Here is an 18050-nt window from a genome sequence, read left to right as displayed (position 1 = left end):
GTCATCACCCAAGCTTCTTGGAGGTCCTGGGGCTGGGAGAGGGTACAGACTCCCATGCCCCTTGGCTGCACCATGGTAGTGACCATTCTTCACGGGGTCTTAAGAGGGACAAACGTTCTGGTGAATTCCTCCATGGGCGTTGCTGAGCGTCTGCTATGTGCCCATGGCCATGTTAGGGTGGAAGGGGAAAGACATGATGCCACCCCTTCAGGGGACTTACCTCACAGTGTTTGGGGAGACTTGCCCTCTCCACTGTCTGAACCTCCTTTTCCTTCTCTGCTTTAGTCACCATCATCACTAACCTCCCCATCCCCCACTCCACTTGCTGAGTCCCACTTACCACCTGGCGGCAATGAACCCTCATCTGCCTGCCTCCCGTCAGCTGTCTGGTGGTGGTGGAGGATGATGAGGCTCAGGCCAGTTTCTCCTGGAAATGCAAAGCCTTATATGGTCTTATTGGTACATGATTGCAGACAGGGGCACAGGAAATCCTCCCAGCTTTAGTAAAGGAGAGACTGAGGTCCAGGGAGGGGCTGAAGGATGTGCGAGTGGAACTCCAGCTCTCCGATCCTTGTTTCTCCCCCACTCCAGCATAAGACCTGGAATCCAGAAGTGACCCTTTCTCACCATCTTTGGGGATTCTGTCCCTGCCACCTTAGTCTTATTCATCTTAATTGCAGTCTCCCTGTTCTGAGGAGCCAAAGGAGGAAGAGACTTTCGGGGAAAGAGGAGAAGGAGCTGGTGACAGGGGTAGGAAGGTAGACAGGGTCATGACCTGAAACGGTGTGACGACTGCTGACTTCCCTTTCCTGGACTTGAGCTGATGAAGGGGAAATGGTGTTGCAGTCTCCTCCGTCAGAGCCCTCAGGTGCAGACGGCACTTGTCTGCCCCCTCAGCCTCAGCCTTGGCCCACCTGGTCCCCAGTGTCCTCTCCTCTGGCTGGGGCAGGAGGACCTGCCGGACATACCCAGATGTATCACGGATGACTGCAGTCAGCTCCCCCAGGCTCCTGTTTCTCTTGCCTCCTGCTTTTTTCCCCGGAGCTGTCTCCTTATCTCCATTCGCTTGTCTATGGGTTACTCCTGGACCCTGGGGTTAGGAGTTGGAATCAGGCTGTTAGCGATAAAAGGGTTCAAGTTGACTCATTTTCCTTATCAGGCTTAGTAGCTGAAGTGACTTGCTGAGCTTCATAATTCTTAGGGAACCTGCCATGAACCCAGCTCCCTTTCTATGACTCACCCTGCGACCCTGTGACACATAGAGTCTGAATGGCAGGTCTGGGGCTAGAACCCACGTCATCTGGACTTGGAGTCCAGTGACCCTTTGGGTTAAGCATGTGCCTGTGTGTGTGTGTGTGCCATGATGGGGGAGGAAGGTCCCTGCTCTCTGTAGCTGTTTTCTTCATCCTTTGCTCTACAAGCCCTAATAGCCAATTCTGTCATCCCTAGTCTGCCCCTCTCCTGTTTCTACATCTCCTCTGACCATGATTTTTTTCTATCCCTGGAGGGATGATGGTCTCATTCTCACCTCCTCCACGAAACGTGTTAGCTTTTCATATTCCTAGATCCACTCACTTCTCATCATCTTTTTTTTTCTAAACAAAATTTTATTGAAAAATGTAATATGACATGTCAAAGTTGTAAAGTTATTGAGTAAATAAGCATGTATCCTAAATATTGAAAAATATTCTCCTTTTGTGCCAGGCTATGTGTCACGGCTTTGGCGCTTTGCACAGACTATTAGAAATACCTTATAACATTAAAAATAGGACATTGGGGCCGGGCGTGGTGGCTCATGCCTGTAATCCCAGCACTTTGGGAGGCCAGGGTGGGTGGGTCACCTGAAGTCAGGAGTTTGAGACCAGCCTGGCTAACACGGTGAAACCCCATCTCTACTAAATACAAAAAATTAGCCGGGCATGATGGCACATGCCTATAATCCTAGCTACTCGGGAGGCTGAGGCAGGATAATTGCTTGAATCTGGGAGTCAGAGGTTGCAGTGAGCCGAGATTGCGCCACTGCACTTCAGCCTGGGCAACAAGAGTGAAACTCTATCAAAAAAAAAAAAAAAAAAAAAATAGGACATTGAAGTTGGTTTCTTTTTTTGATACAGAGTCTTGCTCTGTCACCCAGGCTGGAGTGCACTGGCAGGATCTCGGCTCACTGCAACCTCTGCCTCATGGGTTCAAGCAATTGTCCTGCCTCAGCCTCCTGAGTAGCTGGGATTACAGGCACGCGCCAACACGCCCGGCTAATTTTGTATATTTAGTAGAGACAGGGTTTCACCATGTTGGTCAGGTTGGTCTCGAACTCCTGACCTTGTGATCCGCCCACCTCAGCCTCCCAAAGTGCTGGGATTGCAGGCGTGAGCCACCGTGCTCTGCCTTTTTTTTTTTTTTTTTTTTTTTGCCGCCCTCTCACATACCACACTCCCCTGTATCACTTATCCTTCTGAAGTTGTTATTAATCATTAATACAACTAGCTGGGCATAGTGGTGTGCGATGGTAGTCTTAGCCACTCGGAAGGCTGATGTGGGAGGCTAGCTTGAAGCCAGGAGTTCTAGGTTAGGTGAGCTATGATTGCACCATTGCACTTTAGCCTGGGTGAGAGCAAGCTCCTGTTTCAAAAAAAAAATTAATTGCTACCACTTACTAAATGCTTAATATATGGCAAACACTTGCTAAACACTTTATATGCTTGATTTAAGCATCAAGCTATCTGTGAAGGGTACCAGCAGGTTTCCCATTTTTTAGATGAGCAGACCGAGGTTCTTCTCGCTGCTTCATACTGGAAACTTGCACTTGATTCTGAGGCTCCTGCTTCTTCAAGAACACTGCTTTGGGTTCGCTTCTCCTGTCCCTGGGGTCTCCCTTTGTGATGGTGGTGAGCTGCTTCCTTTCTGAATCCAGCTTCAACCCTACAGTTCTCCAGAAGCTGGACGATGGGGTGGAGTAAAGTCAGCTCCCCCCGCAGTGAGGGACACTGAAGCTCCATTCTCATCTACGGATCACAGAGGGGAAGCCAGGAAGAGCCAGGGGACGGTGGACTTGGGGCTGGGAGGTCATCTCAGAGGGATAAGGGGTGAGGAGCTCTGGTTTCAAGTTCCAAAGCCCTAGGACCTCCCTCTTCTCTGTCTGCCTGCATTTCTAGCAGCCTCAGCAGCTGCAGGCCCTTGGGCGGGGCTGGATGTAGGGAAGGTCATTGTACCAAGAAGATAGTTGGGTAAATGTGGTACCTTTGTTGTAGGATTCTCTTGGGAGATGTCTGCATCAATGAGGATGGCATAAAGTAACCAGAGTCAGGATGTGGGGTCTGACTCAGTGACAGAAAAAGTGGCAGTGTGTCTCTCATAGCCAAAGGGGCCCTTGGACCGGCAGTCGGGAGTCTGGGGTTCTCTGTTGGCTCTGCCTCCTGGCACATTGGGTTTCTGGACCTCAGTTTTCTCCTCTATAAAACCGGGCAGTTGGGTGGGCATGGTGGCTCACACCTGTAATCCTAGCACTTTAGGAGGCTGAGGTGGACAGATCATTTGGGCCCAGGAGTTCAAGACCTGCCTGTGTAACATGGTGAGACCCTGTCTCTACAAAAAATACAAAAATTACCTGGGCGTGGTGGTATGCACCTATAGTCCCAGCTACTTGGGAGGCTGAGGTGGGAGGATTACTTGAGCCTGGGAGGTCGAGGCTGCAGTGAGCTGCGATGGTACCACCACACTCCAGCCTGGGAAACGGAGCGGACCCTCAAAACAAAAACAAAGATGAAAAACAAGCAAACGAAGAAATAAAAAAACCTAGGGGGTTGTAGTTGATGATCTGTAAGGTGAGTTATAATTGATGTATTGGAATATTTAGGAAAAGGGCACTGGGAATATGCTAGGAACACCTGATGGAGGTATCTTTATTTCCACGGCAGCTTCGTGGATATGTCTCATTGATTCTCATGGCATCACTTTCCCCATGCAGGTGGGCAGACATTGTTACCCCTGTTTAATAAACAAGGAACCAACAGAGGCTTAGGAGAGGAGTTGCCTGATGTCGCATGATTGGTGGCAGAGCCAGGATCAACAGTGGGGCAGGGTGGGGGGACCTGGCCAGGCAGAGACTGGATGAGACCTGGGGTGAGGAATGGCAGGCACCCAGTCAGGGCAGAAAACGAGGGTTGGGACTTACTTTGAGTTTTGGATTGGATCAGTAAATTCCCAAGAAAGAGGGAGACGAGGAGGCTAGTGAAGAACTCTGGAGTAAAGGGGAGGATTACTAAGGGACATGGAGTACCTATCATGTGTCAGACACTTATCTATATCTCTCCCATCTGAACAAATCCTTACAGGAACCCCAGGAGACAGGTTATCTCCACTCTGCAAATTGGAAAACAGATCCAGAGAGGTTCAGTTATGTGTCTGAGAAGTTCATTTATGTGTCCAAGACACATTCTTAGCTAAAAAGCTAAGCATTCTGAATTGGAACCCAGAGAATTTGACTCCCAAACTCTGGATCTTTTCACTGCTGTGATCCATCTGGGAAAGGCTAGTGATGCGGGCAAGGGGCTTATTGCCCCTCGGTGTTTGGTTGGGAGTGGTCGGATTGGTGGGTTGGGGGCACAAGGCAGCCAGATCTGGGACTCCTGTGCTTGTGACTGGACTACAAAGAGTTAAAGAACGTTGGGCCTCCTCCTCCCGCCTCCTGTGGCCTCCTCCTCCAGCTCTTCCTGTCCCGCTGTTGCAACACCGCCTCACTCTTCCCCTCCCACCTTCTCTCCCCTCCTCTCTGCTTTAATTTTCTCAGAATTCTCTGGACTCAGGCTCCAGTTCTGGCCTTTGGGGTTCAAGATCACTGGGACCAGGCCGTTATCTCTATGCCCGGGTCTCAACCCTCAACTGTCACCCCAAGGCACTTGGGACGTCCTGGACAGACCGAGTCCCGGGAAGCCGCCAGCACTGCCGCTGCCACACTGCCCTGAGCCCAAATGGGGGAGTGAGAGGCCATAGCTGTCTGGCATGGGCCTCTCCACCGTGCCTGACCTGCTGCTGCCACTGGTGAGACCAGGGACAAAGGGAAGAGTGGGCTGGTGGGCAAGGCACCTTCTGGCCGGCGTGGGCCCTCTCCGGGAGGGGGCCGAGCCTCTCCTGCCCGGGCCTGGTCCTGGCGCCAGCCTCAGGCCTTCAGGTCCTAACCTCAGCCACTGCCAGTGTGGGGTTCCCCATTCATCCGCCTTTTGGAGTAGGGGCTGCGCTGAGGCAGGGGAATGGGAGAAGTTTGAAAGGGAGAGAGTAAAAGGAAGCCCTGGCCCCTGACAGCCGTGGAAGTTTGTGGGGGGCCAAGGGAATGTGGGCAGGAGATAGGCCCAGGGTGGGGCAGATTTGGCGGGGAAAAGAAGAGTGGGAGTAGGAAGGTTAGCGCTCGGGGAGTCCAGACGGTTCTGAATTCTGTCCCTCCGGTCAGCTGGCTGGCCTGGAGGGTGTTGGGCCATGGGGAGGCGAGGCTGCCTGTGGAACTTGGTGGAGCACACCCTGTAGGGCAGGATTTTGGCGGCTGGTGAAGTGGGGGAGTGACTTGAGGAGTGGGGATGGGCTGGTGTGGTGGGTTTGGGATGCTCATGGTGGGAGGTATTTGAGAATGGGCTGGGACACTGGATGGGGCAGGGCAACTCAGTGGACAGTGTCCCCAGTGCCCTGGCCAAGCCCTGGCCTCTCACCTGGGGACATTCTTTACCCTTTTGCCTGCTGCTAGGCAGGTGGCCGCTGTGGGACTGAGCCTTCCCAGGGAGCTAGTCCTACCCCCACCTGGTCAGTGTCCCTGGGCCTGTCCTCCAGCTTCCCCTCCCCGCTGCTTCTCACAGACCTAAACAACAATCCCTTGGTTTCTTATTCTACAGTTCAGTTTGGGGAAGTTGGTAGAAAGTTGTTTTCGTCACTGGAAAATGTCCCTTTCTCTGGCCTCAGCCTTGTTTCAATGTATCCTTGATCGTCCTCCACGTCTTGGTCCGGGAATCATCCTGTTCAGATGCCCTGGGCCCATCTAGTCGGGCAGATTTTCCCTGCCCTGTTGTGGCCCTGCCCGGCCTCTGAAGGCTGCGCCTACCTCCCCTCTCTTTAGTGCCTTATACTCTTCCTCTCCTACCATTCCTTTCTTCCAGCACTCTCCCCAGACTCTCCTCAGACTTCTCAGAGCCTCTTTTTTTTGAAATCCTTTCTCGCTAATCCTCCTTCCCCTCCTCTCTGCTCCGCTCTGGTCCCAGCCCCAGGTCCCCAGGCAGCATGTCTCTGGTCAGGGTCTCACTCTTCTTCTTCTGCCTCCTCCTGCCTCCTTAGTCCCACCCCCTCTTCCCTTCTTCCCACTGTCCTTCCCCCACGGTCTCCCCACCAGCCAGCTGCCCTGACATCCTGCTTCTGTTTTCTGTTTGGGGGCGGCCCCTGGCTCCCTCACATACCTCCTGCATGAACAAGAGCAGCTTATATAACCTAACCTTCCATGCCTTCGTTTCTTTATCTCCAAAATGGGTGTCACAGTCGTGACCTCATACTGTTGTTTTGAAGATTGAATAGACTGATACATGTTAAGTGTTCATTTGATTTATTAAGTGTGCGCTCTGGGCTAGACACTGTGATAGGCGCTGGGATTACAGCAGAGAACAAAATCCCTGCCCACAGCTTTGACAGTCCATCAGGGGAATAGGTTGTAGCAAATAGAAAGCACTCAATAAAGTTTTTATATTGCTGTGATTAGTAGTAATTACTGGGTGGCTACCTGTGTTGGGAAAACAGAGGGTAAAGGTAGCCTGAACAGGTAAAGGGAAGTGCCTGCGTCCTGGGGTGCTTCAGCTCAGGTGGGATTATGTCTCCTAAGGGACAGAAGCCTGGCCTGGAGCTGGAGGAAAGGGAAAACAAAGGGAATGCAACATCCTTCTGAATTTCTCACCATTCAGTGGGCAATGCAGAGCTCATAGTGTGTGCGTGTGTGTGTGTGAGAGAGAGAGAGAGAGAGAGAGAGAAGTGGGGTAGGGGAGTAGGGAAGAATGATACAGGAGAGACTGTGGCAAAGCAAACAGGATTTTGCTGCTCTCAAAGAGCTTACAGCCTAGTAACCAAGATGGCTTACAGTGAAAAATGATTTCAGAGCAATCCTGAGGAAAATATCCACAAATGCATTGTGATGTGGTGTCCTGGAGCACCAGTGGGAGGAGGAGGAAGTGGGGAAGGAGATGAGCCTTAGTCCACTGCCTTGCCTTGCTTAGCAGGTCTCAGCTCCTGCGCTCAGCTCCAGAAAATTCAGGAGCTTCCCCACGCTGCTTCAGTGTCCTTCACTGTGCAACTGCAGCACTCCCTGTGTAGATCTCAGTGCCTACAACTGACTGTCTTTGACTCAAGTGAGAGCTCTTGAGAGCACGAGCTGTGTATTATCCACCTCAGCATCCCTAGCACCCATACGGGACCTGTCACATTAACTGTGCCCCTTAACTATTTGCTGAATGAATTAAGGAACAGGAGATGGGTCAGATGGGATGGCGGAGGGAAAGCCTCATAGAAAAGTGGATGTGGAGCTGACATCTGAAGTCACTGCCTGTCAGAGTAGCTATAAAGGAGGGAAGCAGAGTTGGATACTGATGTGAGGAAGAGGAGAGAAATGGAGAGATGGGATTTTGTGTTGATGGGCAGGGTGGCAGGAAGCCAGACACCTTGGTTCGGGAGTGGAAAAACCATGTTGAGAAACACTAAGAAATGTGAATGGGAGAATTAGAGGGAGTGGGGGAGAGGATGGAGGAAGAGTGTTGAATATGGTTCCAGGTGGAGGAATTCATTCATTCGTTTATTCAGAAGCTGTTCTCCTAGGGCACATTCTGTGCCCGGACTGTGATTAGAAGTGAGGTGAGGCATCTCAGATGGGTGCTGTGGTTCATGTCTGTAATTCCAGCACTTCAGGAGGCCGAGGCGTGTGGATTGCTTGAGTCCAGGAGTTCGAGACCAGCCTGGGCAACAGCAAAACCCTGTCTCTACAAAAAATACAAAGATTAGCGGGGCATGGTGGGGCGTGCTTGTCATCCCAGCTATTCGGGAGACTGAGCTCGGGAGGATGGCTTGGGCCCAGGAGGTGGAGGTTGTAGTGAGCCCTGACCACACCACTACATTCCGTCCTGGTGGTGAAGGTTGCCGTGAGCTATGATTGTGCCACTGCACTTCACCCTGGGTGACAGAGTGAGACCCTGTTTCAAAAAAAAAAAAAAAAAAAAGTAGTGAGGCATCTCTGGAAGTCTCATTCAGATCATTTCCATGACCATGGAAATGCTGTTTGGAGCCAGGCCCTGGAGATGGAGAGGAAGGTTCACACACTTGTGCGTGCAAGTTAAAGCCTGAATGAAGATTTAAAAAGTGTGTAGGATGGATGGGAGCAGGAGAGAGGCTAGAAGACACCTGCAATAACCCAGGTGTGAGGCAACCCAGGGATGCGGAGAGGACTGAGAGATCACAGGGGGAGGCCTCGCAAGATGAACTGACACATGGGATGGCGGCAGGGATAGGGATGGGGCCCTGGGGAGAGAGCGTGGCAAGTTCTCAGCATTCGTCCGGGAAGTCGTTGGTGTGTCATTTGTCTAGGTGAGGAGATGGATGAATTCCGTCTGGGGCATGTTAAGGGTCAGGAAAATGGTCACGTGGAAGGGTGCGCCTACCAAGCTGGAGGAGAGGTGCTGCAACTTCTTTCTGCCTTTGTATCATTCAGACGCACTGTGTTCACTCATCAGTGGTTCGGAAAAGGAGAGGAGCACACCAGACTCTTCAGTAAGGGTGTGTGTGCTTGTGTGTGGGGAGGTGGGGGGATGGTCTGAAAACTCTCCCCCAGAGATAAATATATTCCTACCAGGGGTGCTGTCTCCTCACCTCCCTCTTTGGGAATCACTGGCTTCTACTAGAGTGGAAGACAGATGTATCATTAGATCGATTAGTTGATCCATATTTATCTGCTCCCAGTCTGGAGGTCTGGTTCTGGGAGCTGAGAGGACACCAGGGGAGGATAAGACACTTTCTGACCAAGACATTTTTTGATCTCTCATCTTATAAGGTTCGTGGTCACTTTGGGGAGATCATATCTGTCACCCAACATAACCATATTATGATAAGAGCCAAAAGTAGATAGGGTCAGTTCACGTGCTTCCAGTTCACAGGGACTATGGGTCTGAGGAGCTGGGGTGGAGGAAACAGACATCGTCAATGGTGGCTTCACGGGAGGGAGATGGGATCTCAACTGGGCCCTTGGAGGAGAAGCTGCCATGACCTCCCCCAACACCTTGACATTAAATGAACAGACACATGAACGAGGGGGAAAGGAAGACTAATTGGGTCCCTGCAAGGTGGCTGGATCAGGGTCAGACCACAAGGCCGATCTCAGCGTCGCCTCCCCACTCTGCAGCCCCAGCACAGGAAGTCACACTTTAAAGCCTCCTCTGGCGGAAATTGTGGGGGAGTTGGAGGGGTGTTGGGCCACCCCCTCAACTGTCTCTCCACAGGCACCCCAGCTTCCTGCCCTTCTACTCCAGGCTGGAGTCTGGGCCTAAAGAGCTCACCTCCTGTTTCTCCTGTTTTGCTTCATTTACGCAACTGCTGAGGACTGGGCTTACTGGGGCCAGCTGGTGCCAGCAGTGGTGCCCAGTGGTGGGGAGTCTGAGGGCCCTGGCTCCTAGGGATCAGAGACGGCTGACCTGGAGCATTCTGGGGGCCAGAGGAAGCCTAGGAAGCAGGGCTGGTTCTTCCATCCGGCATCCCTTCTTGCCTGCTCCCTCGTTCCTGGAAGTGGGTGTTCAGGGCTCTGGAGGCTTTCCTGTATTGCCAGTGGGCTTGGGGAGGGGCTGTGGAGACTCAGAACTGGCCTTGTTTCCTAAGGATTGTCTGGGGACCCCAGGGAGGCCCCCAAACTCAGCACAACTGGTCAGAACCAGCCAGGCTGTGGGAAAGCGATGAACCCAGGGTGGGAGGGCAGCCTTGGCTTGCTTCCTGCTGGGACTGGGGAGTGTTGGGGGATGGAGTGAGAGCTCACGGAACGGGTTTAGCTGTTGGAGACTTGTTGAACTGGGAGGAGGAGCTGGGGCGGGGCCTCAGCTAAAGGCCGCTGAGGGGCTAGGAGGAGCCAAATGGCCCTCAGGGAAGGGAGGGCACAGACCTGATGGGCGGAAGCCAGGGTCGAGGGAGACTTCCCTTCGGGATGGAATGGGGAGAGGGAGGCATTTCTCGGAACATGTGGGCCAAGTGGGACAAGGGTCTGTGGCCTGGCTCTTTGAATGGGGAGGGGATGGATGGGGGTTGAGTGGGGATGGGAAGGAGGGACTTGGCCATAGGAAGAAGAGATTAGATGGAGTCCCACTTGCATGCAGACTGGTGCCTTCTGCCTTTCTGCTGACTCATGACCCTTGAGGAGCTGGGGAAGCTGCTAGTTCCCTCTCCCCTCCCTAGGTCTCCCTCCCTCTGGCCTGAGTCACTGGGGCGGAGTTGCTGGGAAAAGATTTCCCTTTCCCGGATCTGACTTAACCCCCAGAGTGCTGGAAAGAGAAGGGAACACGTGGCCTGAGAAAGCCTCTCTCCCTCCCTCCCTCCAGGGAGGCTCATCCCCCACTGGCCAGAGGTCCCTGAAAAGCTCCCTTTAAGGCTGTCTGGGGCTGGCATCCCCCAGTTCTTCATCATGACTCTGCCTCCAGCCCCCTGGATGGGATTCAAAGTACCAGTGACCTTAGGTGCTCCAGTGGCTTCTTCGGGGAAAGGAACCACACTTTCAGGACTGGGAAGTTCTTCCCATCACCACCCCAAACCCTTCCTGTTGCCCTGGAAGCCCCAGTCCTGTTCTCAGCAGAGGTGGCACGGTGTTGGCTGGCGTGGGCAGGGGAAGGTTGTTGTCCTCTGAGCAGGGGCACACGCCTCCACCTGCGGGGGCTGCTGTTGTGTTTCTGTGTGTGGCTTCCCCTGTTTGCGGCTGAGGCTTGAACTTCCGGGCCTGCACAGCTTACAGCTGCAGCGTCTCCCCGTGGCTGACTCAGGGTGTGACTGGCCTCCTGCTCCGAAATGTGGAGTTGGTGAGGCTGGGTGGCGGTGGGCTGCCTGATCCTCCTTCCCTGCCCTGGGGTTTCTGTGATCTGGTGAGTCAGTTGCTCCCCAGTGCTTAACAGACATTGAGGACACCCTCTTATCTTTACACAAAGTGTCTCTTATAGTAGAAAAAAAAAAAAAAAATGAAGCCCAGGGAAAACCAGAAATGAAGCTGGCAGAGATCAAAGTCCAAGTTAGAGCTAAATATTCACTCCTGGCTTTGCTTTCCTGGCACTGATGCCAGAACAGGACAAGCCATTTAGCTGCTGTGGGGTTGGCCTGAGACTGCAAAGCACACCTTCCAGAATGCCATGGCGTGAAGGGGGCTCCAGGACTCCCCAGCACGCCTTCAGCTCTGACCTGACAGTCATCCAAGCTGGGTGGCTAGCCTTGGCCAGCTCTATTTGCCTATGTCCTGCACACCTTTGCCCACTCCTGCCACCGTCTCAACTTTGTCCCCCGTCTACCCATGCAGGATCCCCAACCTTTCCCTTTTACTCTCCTCCCCATTTGTCCTTGCCAACCCCGGGTGTTTGTAAATTTTGAGGTGGAGGGGATGGGCCAGGGAATGTGAGGGCAGGAGGCAGATTGAGGTTTGATACAAACATGTAAATAAACTTCCTTCTTCTGTCCACTCCCCAGGAGTGGTGCTCACGGGAACATCACTCGCCCCCACCGCCAGCTGACTTTTTCAGAAAGCTTTTCATGGTGTAACATATTCCTGGGATGTGCATAGATCCTCATTGTTTACCTCTGTGAATGTTCGCAAAGCGATCACACGGTGAACCCAGCACCCAGATGGAGAAACACCGCCCCGATCTTTAGGGCTGCTTATTGGAAGAAGGGGCCATCACTGAAGTAACCTGCCACTTCCCAATCAAAAACACATCCTTTCAACATCTGCCCTGTGTCCAGCACTGTTAGCTGCTGTGGGGGATTTCACAGTAAGGATAAAATACAGGGCTGGGCTCACGCCTGTAATCCTAGCACTTTGGGAAGCCAAGGTGGGAGGATCACTTGAGCCCAGGATTTTGAGACCAGTCTGAGCAACGTAACAAGACCCTGCCTCTACTAAAAATAAAAAAAAATTAGCTGGGCATGGTGGTGCACGGCCGTAGTCCCAGCTGTTCAGGAGGCTAAGGTGGGAGGACTGCATGAGCATGGGTGGTGGAGGGTGCAGTGATTGCATCACTGCACTCCAGCCTGGACAACAGAGCAAGATCCTGCCTCAAAAAAAAAAAATACAGCTTAGATCTGGGGCCTACTAGCTTTGAGTTGAGGGAACAAAAATGAACACACAGGACAACTAGAGAACAATTAAGCATCAGATTGTACGGTCCCAACTGTCTAAGTTTCAAGGAAGAACTCTAAACTTAGTGAGTGGCGTGGCCTGGGCAGAATGTTTCACTGAGGAAGGACTTGAGCCAGGGAAGTTTTAGATCTGCTACCCCTAAGCGTCCCATCCCTCCCTCTCCTGATGGTATCTCCTCTATCTGATTCTTCCCCAGGTGCTCCTGGAGCTGTTGGTGGGAATATACCCCTCAGGGGTTATTGGACTGGTCCCTCACCTAGGGGACAGGGAGAAGAGAGATAGTGTGTGTCCCCAAGGAAAATATATCCACCCTCAAAATAATTCGATTTGCTGTACCAAGTGCCACAAAGGTAGGGGCAAGTGGAAACGGTGAATGCCCTCAGGTCTGGGGTGCTGCTTCTTTCTCTGCTTCTTCCAGTTGTTCTTCCCTAACTTTGCTGTCTCTCCTGGGCTGGGATTTTCTCCCTCCCTCCTCTCCTAAAGACTTCAGGGAATCGGCCCTGGCTGTTGTCCCTAGCATGGGGCTCCTTCCTTGTGTTCTCACCCGCACCCTAACTCTGCGGCCCCATTCACAGGAACCTACTTGTACAATGACTGTCCAGGCCCGGGGCAGGATACGGACTGTAGGGAGTGTGAGAGCGGCTCCTTCACCGCTTCAGAGAACCACCTCAGACACTGCCTCAGCTGCTCCAAATGCCGAAAGGGTGAGTGTGCACAGGCAGGAGAGTCAGGCAGGTCTTGAGTGGTGTGTGGATGCCTGTCTGTGTGCAGGCTGGTGGGTGTGGGCAGGAAGGTGTGTGTTTTGGTGGGACACTGCATGGATGTGAGTGTGTATTACAGAGACAGACACACACTTAGGGGTATGTCAGGAAGGGGATGCAGGGACAGGAGGATGCAGGACTCATACCCCATCTTCTCCCCTCACCAGAAATGGGTCAGGTGGAGATCTCTTCTTGCACAGTGGACCGGGACACCGTGTGTGGCTGCAGGAAGAACCAGTACCGGCATTATTGGAGTGAAAACCTTTTCCAGTGCTTCAATTGCAGCCTCTGCCTCAATGGGACCGTGCACCTCTCCTGTGAGCGCAGCTCTCCTGAGGCCAAGCCCTCTCCCCACCCCAGGGGTTGGCCCCTTCCCCATGTGGTGGCACTTCCTTTCCTTCCCCCTCCTGTATTCTGTGGGTCTGACAACCAACTCCTCTCTGGCCGCCCCCACCCTGTCCCTCGTCACTTCCTCTGTCCTGTGGGGTGGGGGTGCAGGCGCTCCTCCTTTAGCTGTGCCGCACTTCTCCCTACAGGCCAGGAGAAACAGAACACCGTGTGCACCTGCCATGCAGGGTTCTTTCTAAGAGAAAACGAGTGTGTCTCCTGTAGTAAGTGAGTACCTCTGAGAGCTGCTGGGCACTGGATGGTGGCATGGGTTGGGACGGGTGACTGGTGGGAACCATTAGCTGGGCAACAGATGCCAGGATGCCCCAGAGTGCTCAGGGTCCTACTGGCTGAGTAGGAGACACTTCGTTAAGACACCAGGCAGTCCTTCCCCTTGCTCTTCAAATCTGAAGAAGTCTTTGAGGATGGAAGATCATGCCCCAAGGGCTTGCAGCCCTTCCAACTCAGATATGTAGATTCTTGGATCTACGATAGCTCATTGGTTCTAGGACATACACTCTTATAGCTCTGAAATCAAACCTCCTATAACTGGTGATTCATCATGGTTGAATTGGCAGCTTTGTTTGCGTCTGGGTAGTAATGTAAAGAAAAGTGCCTTTTATTCTTGATGGCATCTTAGGTTTGTTGCAATATGGTATTTCCTCCTTAGTCACTGTCCAGGCCTCCTCACTCCTGGCTCCACAGAGGCTGTTCTTATCACTCACTTCAAAGAATAAACTCTGAGGGCTCTCAGAGTTTGAACCCCAGCATAGCCACTTACTGGCTATGTGACCTTGGGCAAGTTTCTTAACATCTCTGAGCCTGACTTTTCTTTTGGCTTTTTTTTTTTTTTTTTGAGACAGGGTTTCACTCTGTCACCCAGGCTGGAGTGCAGTGGTGCAACCGTGGCTCAGCCTCCACCTCCAGGGCTCAAGCCATCCTCTTGCCTTAGCCTCCTGAGTAGCTGGGATTACAGGCACACACCACTACACCCAGCTAATGTTTTACTTTTTGTAGAGACAAGGTCCTACTATGTTGCCCAGGCTGGCCTCGGACTCCTGGGCTCAAGCAATCTTCCGCCTCAGCCTCCCAAAGTGCTAGGATTACTGGCATGAGCCACCACGCCTGGCCTGGGCCTTAGCTTTCTTATATTTAAAGTAAGCGTAATGACATTCATCTGGTGAATTTGTGAGAACCAAAAACAAAGAAACAAACAAAACCTACAACACGTCTGACACAAAGCTATTTATTTTCCATTAATCTTCATCTTTTTTTTTTTTTTTTTTTTTGAGACAGAGTCCTGCTCTGTCACCCAGGCTGGAATGCAGTGGCACGATCTCGGCTCACTGCAACCTCTGCCTCCCAGGTTCAAGCAATTCTCCTGCCTCAGCCTCCCAAGTAGCTGGGATTACAGGCACATGCCACCATGCCTGGCTAATTTTTGTATTTTTAGTAGAGATGGGGTTTCACCATCTTGGTCAGGCTGGTCTCAAACTCCTGGTGATCCACCTGCCTCTGCCTCCCAAACAGCTGGGATTACAGCCGTGAGCCACTGCACCCAGCCGGCTTCATCTCTTCTTGAAATCACTTTTATACCATTCTGTGTGGTTCTCACCATGAGCTTGAGTGGTGGGCTAAAGTGCCTCTCCAGCTTTCAGCTTCCTGCTGGGAACTCACTCTCTCAAGTCCCTTCCAGCACCACCCCATAGAGTTCTCATCACTCCACACTGTCCAGTGACAACTCCCAACATGGAAGATCTGCTAGTTCTACAGGGTACTCTCTGGCTGCCCCAGTAACATGTGTTTTTAAATTTTTCACATGCATGTTTGACCCCGACTCCCCGAAGTCAGGTACTGTTAACTAGCAGTGTCATTTAAGAAAAAGCCCTTTAACCTCTCTTTGCCAAAGGATTCTTATCAGCAAAACAGTGATGAAACAACAATCCCATAACAGCTAGCTAGCTACCTTCTCAAGCACTTATTAAATGAGGCATAATGATTTTGCTTAATCCTCAATCCTGAGAGGTGGGCGATCCCTGTGGTGATGAGGAAACCGAGGCTTGGGGGTTAATGGCTTGCCTAGATTCACACTGCTAGCCAAGGAATGAACTGGAATTTACACCCTGACCCTGACTGCTTTTCACATTTTCTACACAGCCTTTTCAAGATCGCTGCCAATTCTAAAATTAAATGATTCTATGATTAACTGTGTTTCATTCTTCTGCATCAGTTCCCAAAACAAATTATAACAAGAGACAGCAAAAATATTTGTAAAGAAAGGATGTCCAACAATCTGTGTGGTTGTTTTTCTGTGTTCCTCCAATGGTAGGGCTTCTGTTCACCAGTGCCGTCTCTTCTTTTAGCTGTAAGAAAAGCCTGGAGTGCACGAAGTTGTGCCTACCCCAGATTGAGAATGTTAAGGGCACTGAGGACTCAGGTGAGGAGAAGTGACCCGGTGCCCATGCTCACCTGCCCTCTCCCTCTCCTTGCCCCCACCCGTCCATCCATCCCACCCATCCATCTATCCCTGCGGCCCCCTCTGCCCGCTCCTCTGACCAACACCTGCTTTGTCTACAGGCACCACAGTGCTGTTGCCCCTGGTCATCTTCTTTGGTCTTTGCCTTTTATCCCTGCTCTTCATTGGTTTAATGTATCGCTACCAACGGTGGAAGTCCAAGCTCTACTCCATTGGTGAGTGGGGCCTTTGGGAGGGAGAGGGAGCTGGTGGGGGTGAGGGAGGACGTGGGTGGGTGCGATGGACATGTGTGGAGGGAGGTGAGGAGTGGCCCCTCAGTTCATACCGCTGGGGACTCTGGGCAGAAGGTGGCCCTGGATGGCTGGGGAGATGTCGAGCTGCATCAGTAGCTCTCTCGTCCCTGGGGCCACATAGGCCCTGAGGCATGTCACCACAAGTCCCCACTGCCGGCTGAGTCCAGGGTGCCAGGGCTGAGAGAGGAAGTGAAATTTATGATGCTTTCTTTCTTTTTCCTCAGTTTGTGGGAAATCGACACCTGAAAAAGAGGTGAGATGAAATCAGAGAGTTACTCCCAAATGTCCCTGACCATTCCTTATAATTGCCTAATGCTCAGATCCCCTGGAATCATCCTTCACTTTCCGGGGGCTCGCCTCATTCCCTCTAAGTCCCAACCCCCATGTGAAATAAAGAGGGCCGGGGCTGGTTTTCGCTCCGGCACTAACGCTGCGCCACCTTCTCTCTTTCAGGGGGAGCTTGAAGGAACTACTACTAAGCCCCTGGCCCCAACCCCAAGCTTCAGTCCCACTCCAGGCTTCACCCCCACCGTGGGCTTCAGTCCCGTGCCCAGTTCCACCTTCACCTCCAGCTCCACCTATACCCCCGGTGACTGTCCCAACTTTGCGGCTCCCCGCAGAGAGGTGGCACCACCCTATCAGGGGGCTGACCCCATCCTTGCGACAGCCCTCGCCTCCGACCCCATCCCCAACCCCCTTCAGAAGTGGGAGGACAGCGCCCACAAGCCACAGAGCCTAGACAGTGAGTTTCTCCTGCGGCTGGAGACGAGGAGGCTGGGGGAGGGCCGGGGGAGCGCGGGAGGCGCTCCCAGAGCGGACCAGGAGAGGCTGAGGGCGCGGGATGCGGGGCGGGGCCTGGGGTTGCCGCCCGAGGCTCACGGGCCCGCGTCCCCGCAGCTGATGACCCCGCGACGCTGTACGCCGTGGTGGAGAACGTGCCCCCGTTGCGCTGGAAGGAATTCGTGCGGCGCTTAGGGCTGAGCGACCACGAGATCGATCGGCTGGAGCTGCAGAACGGGCGCTGCCTGCGCGAGGCGCAATACAGCATGCTGGCGGCCTGGAGGCGGCGCACGCCGCGGCGCGAGGCCACGCTGGAGCTGCTGGGACGCGTGCTCCGCGACATGGACCTGCTGGGCTGCCTGGAGGACATCGAGGAGGCGCTTTGCGGCCCCGCCGCCCTCCCGCCCGCGCCCAGTCTTCTCAGATGAGGCTGCGCCCCTGCGGGCAGCTCTAAGGACCGTCTTGCGAGATCGCCTTCCAACCCCACTTTTTTCTGGAGAGGAGGGGTCCTGGAGAGGCAAGCAGGAGCTAGCAGCCGCCTACTTGGTGCTAACCCCTCGATGTACATAGCTTTTCTCAGCTGCCTGCGCGCCGCCGACAGTCAGCGCTGTGCGCGCGGAGAGAGGTGCGCCGTGGGCTCAAAAGCCGGAGTGGGTGGTTTGCGAGGATGAGGGACGCTATGCCTCATGCCCGTTTTGGGTGCCCTCACCAGCAAGGCTGCTCGGGGGCCCCTGGTTCGTCCCTGAGCCTTTTTCACAGTACATAAGCAGTTTTTTTTTGTTTTGTTTTTGTTTTGTTTTGTTTTTAAATCAATCACGTTACACTAATAGAAACTTGGCACTCCTGTGCCCTCTGCCTGGACAAGCACATAGCAAGCTGAACTGTCCCAAGGCAGGGGCGAGCACGGAACAATGGGGCCTTCAGCTGGAGCTGTGGACTTTTGTAAATACACTAAAATTCTGAAGTTAAAGCTC

The 18050-nt window shown here is 53.0% G+C and overlaps 1 protein-coding gene across 1 annotated transcript; it reads left to right on the top strand.

Annotated features, from left to right (window-relative positions):
- The first annotated feature begins 4207 nt into the window (after positions 1–4207).
- TNFRSF1A (TNF receptor superfamily member 1A) lies at positions 4208–18046 on the top strand. The gene is made up of 10 exons (XM_004052548.5): positions 4208–5037; positions 12576–12729; positions 12955–13083; positions 13308–13457; positions 13677–13755; positions 15891–15964; positions 16105–16218; positions 16521–16549; positions 16750–17038; positions 17194–18046. Exons 1-10 carry the CDS (start codon positions 4999–5001, stop codon positions 17502–17504), a joined length of 1368 nt encoding a protein of 455 aa, XP_004052596.1. The 5' UTR covers positions 4208–4998; the 3' UTR covers positions 17505–18046.
- The last annotated feature ends 4 nt before the right edge of the window (positions 18047–18050 follow it).

This window comes from Gorilla gorilla, chromosome 10 (genome assembly GCF_029281585.2).
Source record: "Gorilla gorilla gorilla isolate KB3781 chromosome 10, NHGRI_mGorGor1-v2.1_pri, whole genome shotgun sequence".
Taxonomy (NCBI): domain Eukaryota; kingdom Metazoa; phylum Chordata; class Mammalia; order Primates; family Hominidae; genus Gorilla; species Gorilla gorilla.
The sequence above is the reverse complement of the archived record's forward strand: the minus strand, read 5'-3'. Positions and strand labels throughout refer to the sequence as shown.